Below are 6,360 nucleotides of genomic sequence, written 5' to 3' on the forward strand. Positions count from 1 at the left end.
GAAAGAAGTGTAAAAGAAGGAAAGAAGAGTGGAAGAAGGAAGGAAGTGGAAGAAGGAAAGAAGAAAGGAAAGAAAAGTGAATAAAGGAAAGAAGAATGGAAGAAGGAAAGAAGAAAAGAAAGAAGAGTGGAAGAAAGAAAGAAGAGTGGCTCTGGATAAAGCCAGTAAAGAGAGAGTGAAGAGGGAAAATATTGAAAGAAGGAGAGAAAAAAGAGTGAAGCAGAGAGATGGAGTGTGAGAGAAAGTAGAGTGAAAGGGATAGAGAGAAAGAAGGAGAGAGAAAAAAAGTAGAGTATGGAAGCCGAAGGTGTCTCATTAACATAGTTATAGGCTACAGTTGAATGGAGAGGGACAGAGAGAAGAGGAGCCTTGGAACCTTGGCGCAGGTGTCAGTGAAGCACAGGTGCAAGCCAGTTTAAAGACCCTATAATGATGTCATAATGTCTCAATGTAAGTCAATGGGAACATTTATATTCGTTTTTCTTTAATATCTTAAAAGGTATAAGTTTAGAAAAGTGAAAAAAACATAGCACAAGTGTCCTTTACAAGACATACGCGACAAGTTTCGAAGTTAAGCGGTTCGAGCTGAATTAATCGCATAAAAAGGTAACAAGAATAAGCAGAAGAAGAAGAAGAAGCCTAGGAATAACAATACAGGGCATTTCATGCACTGTAATAACAAGAAAGGCGCTCTATGTAGGAAACTGCGGCCAAGGATGTAAAGACTAACCTGTTGAGCGACTGAAAACGTGGTGACTGTAAAGGTCTCGTGATTCTCTGTTGTTTACTATGATTGGTTTAAAGATAAACGGACTCGTTCTATTGGTTCGTTGCTATGAACACTAAAGGTTCATTGGAAGATGGCCCCATGGAAATTGATTGGTCTTCTTGAGGTCTGCTGATTAGACGCTGTCTAAGGAGGAGAATTCGTTCCTGTGCCTAGAGTAACGCTAATGTGGAAGTTGTAGGATAAGCATTTCTGTCGTAACAGCTAACTGGAAAAAACAAGAGTAGTCTCATTTAACCCAAAAGTCGGAAGATAGCAAAGAAGTTAAGAAAACAATGGGAGAGGAAATTGACTCTACAATAACAACAGAAGATCATAAAATGGAAAATGGAGATGAAATTATGTCATCTGAGGACTCGCCAGAAAGCAATGTGAAATACTACACACTCGAGGAAATTCAAGCACATAACCTCAGCAAGGACACTTGGCTTATCATTCACGATAAAGTGTATGATATTACGAGTTTTATGGAAGAGGTAAGGGCGTTGAGTCAGATGATGGTAGCTAAATGTGTGGGGAAAGCCGGTTTGTATAAGAGCTAACGTTAGCGCTTGCTAATGTTCTGAGATGTGATGCATTGGTGGTTAACTTGACAAGCCTGACGTTAGTTGTTTAGGTTGTACCCCTTGTAAAACCTATGTAAAAGGACCAAGTATAGCTAACATCCAGTTGGCTGCCTAGTTGACTGTCTAGGCTACGTGCACTAGGTAGGTAGGCATGTAGCGATAGCTATACGCCTGCCTGCCAAGTGCACGTAGCCTAGACAGCTAACTAGGATGTCTGAAAACTAGTGTTAGCTTAGCTATCCTTTTAGCTATGCTAACGTTCGTTTTCAGACAGCCTCTTGGCATATCTTAACTCCGGGTCAAACAGTGGGTAGCTTGCTATGTGGCTAGTAACGTGAAATGCTGAAATGTCAACTGCTGTCCGTGCTGTTTGTGATAACGTGGCGGCATCTACCGTGTTCTTTTGGTGTTAACCAACGTTTTCACAGGCGTTGTTAGTCTACCCCAGCTAATACACAGGTAACAACCTCAGTAAAGTTCTTCCACTATCGTTACAAAGCTAACGTCTGTATGTGACATTTGTTAATTGCCGGTCTTATTTGCCAAATGTTGCTTGGGTTGGGAAAAGTTAGCATTATATGTTGGATAACCTAGCTAAATTAGTCTCGTGGGGAAATGGATATGCAAGCCCTTGAGCTTGGCTTATTAATGTCCGAGATCGAAGTTTAAAGTCGTCTGGGAAGTGTTACCAGTTAGTTAACGAAATTGAGTCATTCCGTGAAAAGATGCCGTAGTTGAGTATGACCAATGGGCATCGTTAGATAACATCGGGTTTACGTAAGGTCATTTTTGCCGGTGTTGTGCAACCTTGTAACAGTTTAAAATGGGGCTTAGGTTATCATTCAATTGGCTTTCACGAAAGCAACACGTACATTTTGGGTCTGTAGAAGATTGGTCTTTGGTCGAATTATGTAAAATAAATCTGTGCACAGTGCACATAAGTGTGAACAAGCACTAAGGAGGTCTATGCGTATCTCCTTTAACCAGTATGTGATTGCTAAACCAGCAAAGGATAATCTGGTGCCCTTTGTTCACATTCTCGTGTTACTTTTCCTCGTTGTTCTCTGGCCATTACAGTCTTTCATTTTTTCCCCTTTTTACACAGCACCCAGGAGGTGAAGAAGTGTTACTGGAGCAGGCTGGGTCAGATGCAACAGAAAGCTTTGAAGATGTTGGCCATTCCACAGATGCCAGAGAGATGCTGGAGCAGTATTATGTTGGAGAGCTCCACATGGTACCGTCTTAAATGTCGTAATGATTGAGTGGGAGTGGTGAGGGTGCAAGATGATGTGGCAGGTTGAAAGCATGCTCATTTAGCAGTGCATTATCTGTAGACAGGTGTCATTTAATTTCAGTGAACTAATGCCAACCATTCATGAGTTCTTAAATTCTACTCAACAAATATGAAATTTCAAGGAGGCAAGGGACGGTGGATTTGCAGTATGCAGCTTATCCTTATTTTATTTATTTTTTATTTGTACACAGAAAAATATGTAAAATCCCTTTAGAATTAGGCCCACAACACCTCCAGAAGGCTCCAAGAGCCACCCTTCTCCATACTCATGGTTGGTCAGGTCATGTCAAAATCAGAGACGACAACCGATACAACTCCAGATACACCTTGACAAGATTTCACACATTTTCGTGTTAGTTCAGGTTAATTTACAACCACAAGTAGTCTGAGCGCTTCAGAAAGCAACAACTACTGGTTTGCTTTTTCAGTAGCCTAGAACTTTAAAGCCTCTTTGAGTGACAGTCCTCGAAAACCAAAATTCAACAGAAGTGCTGTCGTTGATTTAGCTAGGAAGCCTCCAATTCCTGATGAGTGCCTGCCAAATCCGTTGCCGCTAACAGTCCCACATACTTTTGCTTCTTCCTTTCAAATGCTTTCTCAATTGCATCTCAAAGGGATTTGTTAACTCAATAACGTAAACAATGTGCTCACACTCAGAATACAACACCTTGTCTGGTCTTATAGCAGTTACAACAATATACATCAGACAGCAATCTCCAAGCCCGCACTTTTCCCCATTTGCCATCGCTGTTTGTTTAGTGTCTCTTTTTATGCCACTCCCGCACTAAAGAAATCCTCCTGTCCTGTCATTAACCAGCAAACAGTTAACCTTAACTCGTTGATTCTCAAACAAACATGTAAACTAATTTAAAACGTGACCATGTCTCCACCTGTAGCTAGTGTCTCCACCTGTCAGGCTAGTTTTACATCCAGACAAAAATAAAGGATAATTCACTAGTCATACTAGCTTGTCTGACCACAAAAACCTTTTGAGGTTTTAAAAATCTAACACCATGCATAAACAAAAAAAACAGAATGGGCTTTTACATGCAAATGCTTCATGTTTATTACAACAGATTTCTTACAAATGTTTGAGGTCATAAACATGTAAGGGATAATGTATTATCCGGAGGTCATTCTACAAAAATAATTCCCGACGGGGCGAACAACACCCCGACGCGCAGCGCTTATTATACGGGTACTTGCCAAAAACGATAGAAGACATTCCTCCAACATACCTCTTTTTAATGATTTAGGTGCCGTTTCATGTGTCCCGTTTAGAAATAAATAGTTCTTCAAGCAAATAGAACTTTGAAGTTTCAGGTGTTGCATAGCAACCCATTACTTGCTGACTTCAAATTACTCTCTACTGTTGCGTTAAAATTACTGGACTTCTGGCGGAATGATATGAAAGATGTGAATTAGAAGTACAAAACCCGTTGCCAATGACAGCGGTGATTATCTTTGGCAGAGGTCTGCTAGCAGGAATTAATGTATGGGTATGACGTAGGGATGGCCCATTCAAATCAACGGTACTTTTTGGAACGTTCTGAAGAGCCGTATAATAACAACCTATATTGGACCTAAATCACTTAACATAATAAACCATGTTAAGAAAACCAAGAAATAATCTGAAATGTATTCTCTCATTTATCCATGCAGAACGATCGAAAGAAAGATGCGAAAAAGGTAAGATCAAACTCAAATTTCATGTCCGTCAACTGTACATCTTTTTAAATCCTGAGGTTATTCCTATTGTCAATTTATAATATTTGCTTTTTTGCCTTAAAATATAAATTATTTCATTCAAACATTAATTTCATTGTTCTTTCTTTTTATATCGTCAGGATGTTTATATCACAACTTCAAACGACTCTGGCAGGTTGGTCATTATTAACATTTTTTGGTTATTTGTTTCTGATTTTCCTGTGTCCCTGTTGCTCTATTTTTTACTAGTTGTGGTGGTAAAACTTTTCAGAGTGTATTTGTTTGGTTGTTTGTTTTTTTACTTCTTTGTACCTCTTCAACTAAATTATACTGTTTCATATTCCCCTGCTACAGCTCGTGGACCACCTGGTTGATCCCTGCAGTTGCAGCGGCCATTGTTGGGGTCATGTATCGCTTCTACCTGATGGAACACAAGTCTTCTTGATCCTTTCCCTTTTACAGTTCCATTAGACCTTTCTCTCTCATTTGTCTGGAGGCCTTAATATATTTGACTAAATCTGCCTCATGGTCACATCGAACACAGACACATTTGATGGAGCCCTTGATTTTCCTTGACACCACGTTTTTCAGAAGAGGGGACAGAATTATTTCACTTGATGAGCGTCCTCCTCCCTGATTTTATGACTGCTCTTCCTGAGATAGCAATGGCTCGTTGTGTCACGATGGTTCCATTTGTTTGTCTGTTGCTCTGTTTCTGATTTCTTATGTGTGTTGACATTATATGAATTAGTACTAACTGTGTAAACTAGGTAAAATGGTGTCCAAATGTTCTTAACAGAATACATTTCCAGAATTGCCAGTAATACCTAGTGTCATAATGGATCTGAAAATGATGTGGACGTACCAACTGATATGAGTGGGCAACATATTTTTATAACAGCAGTGTGAGGTTTGATGTTAAAAAGTGTCTAACGTCTAAGGCTTTTATTATGCATTGCTGCTAGCTTGCCGATGATGGAAAGGGGATTGCCTTAGTTTTCACTTTGGGATCCTCTTATTACCTGAATCAAACGATAAGAAATAGAAACAAGAAGCTTTAGAATTTGATTGCATTGACTAATTTCCAGGTTGGTCTCCAGATGCATGTTTCTTCTCAATTGGTTAGCATGCTGATTCAAAGATTTGACACTATTGTTTTCCAACTGGATTAATAAGGCATTGATGTGTACGTTCTTCTAGGGTAAATGGTTTGTGTTGTCCTGTCTACATCTTGAATTTTCTTGCTCAAACCCTATTTTCTATTTTTGCATATACATATACTAAAGTATTCTACTATAATCATCTGTAATTTATTTGTTTAAACATTTGTTAAGAAAATTATTTGAGTGGTGATAATTTGAGTTAGTTACCCATGATACTTGAAATGCACAGAGTATATGCCCATATCTACATGTTTCGTTCATTTCTATGCACATTTATGATAACTTATGCTCTTAAAGAAAGCTGCCCCTTCGGGGTTTGTTTTCTGTTATTTTACTTGCAACAACATGCAGCATACTGATGAAATTGGAAAGGAAAATTGACAGCACGTTCTGATGAGTGTCATTTATTAAACCTGGGGTCCTCTTTAGAGGTGTTCTATTTGTGTGTCCTTGTTTTTTTAAGCTTGTTTGCCTCGCTAAAGTCCTTGACAAATATTTGCCTTGTCTGTTTAATTTTTTTAGCGTAATTGGGATTTAGGGGCATCTTTATGTTTGCAGTTAAGGCATAGATGTATGAATACAAATCTTGAATGTTAATCTAATCATAATAGTTTTCCCCTTTTACTCTTTGAAGTTTGAAAGAATGAACTTTAGCACCTTGTAGCACCTACTGCAGAAAAGGTATTAGTCTTAGAAACCCTGAAATGCCAATGTGTTAGGTAATGTCTTTCCCAACACAGTGTCATAACGAGGATATTAGCAGAACTACCAGGGGACATTTAAAAAGACATGGACTTGTACTTAAAGCAACTTAACGCAAACTATTTATTATTAAGCAGGTAC

The 6,360-nt window shown here is 38.8% G+C and overlaps 1 protein-coding gene across 1 annotated transcript; it reads left to right on the top strand.

The window, feature by feature from the left end:
* Positions 1–954: 954 nt before the first annotated feature.
* On the top strand, positions 955–5,956 carry cyb5b (cytochrome b5 type B). Its single transcript, XM_080843026.1, has 5 exons — positions 955–1,263; positions 2,459–2,587; positions 4,310–4,336; positions 4,495–4,529; positions 4,709–5,956. The coding sequence occupies exons 1-5, from the start codon at positions 1,063–1,065 to the stop codon at positions 4,797–4,799; spliced, it is 483 nt and encodes a 160-aa protein (XP_080699152.1). The 5' UTR covers positions 955–1,062; the 3' UTR covers positions 4,800–5,956.
* The last annotated feature ends 404 nt before the right edge of the window (positions 5,957–6,360 follow it).

The sequence above is a fragment of the Sprattus sprattus genome, assembly GCF_963457725.1.
Source record: "Sprattus sprattus genome assembly, chromosome: 8".
Classification (NCBI taxonomy): Eukaryota; Metazoa; Chordata; class Actinopteri; order Clupeiformes; family Clupeidae; genus Sprattus; species Sprattus sprattus.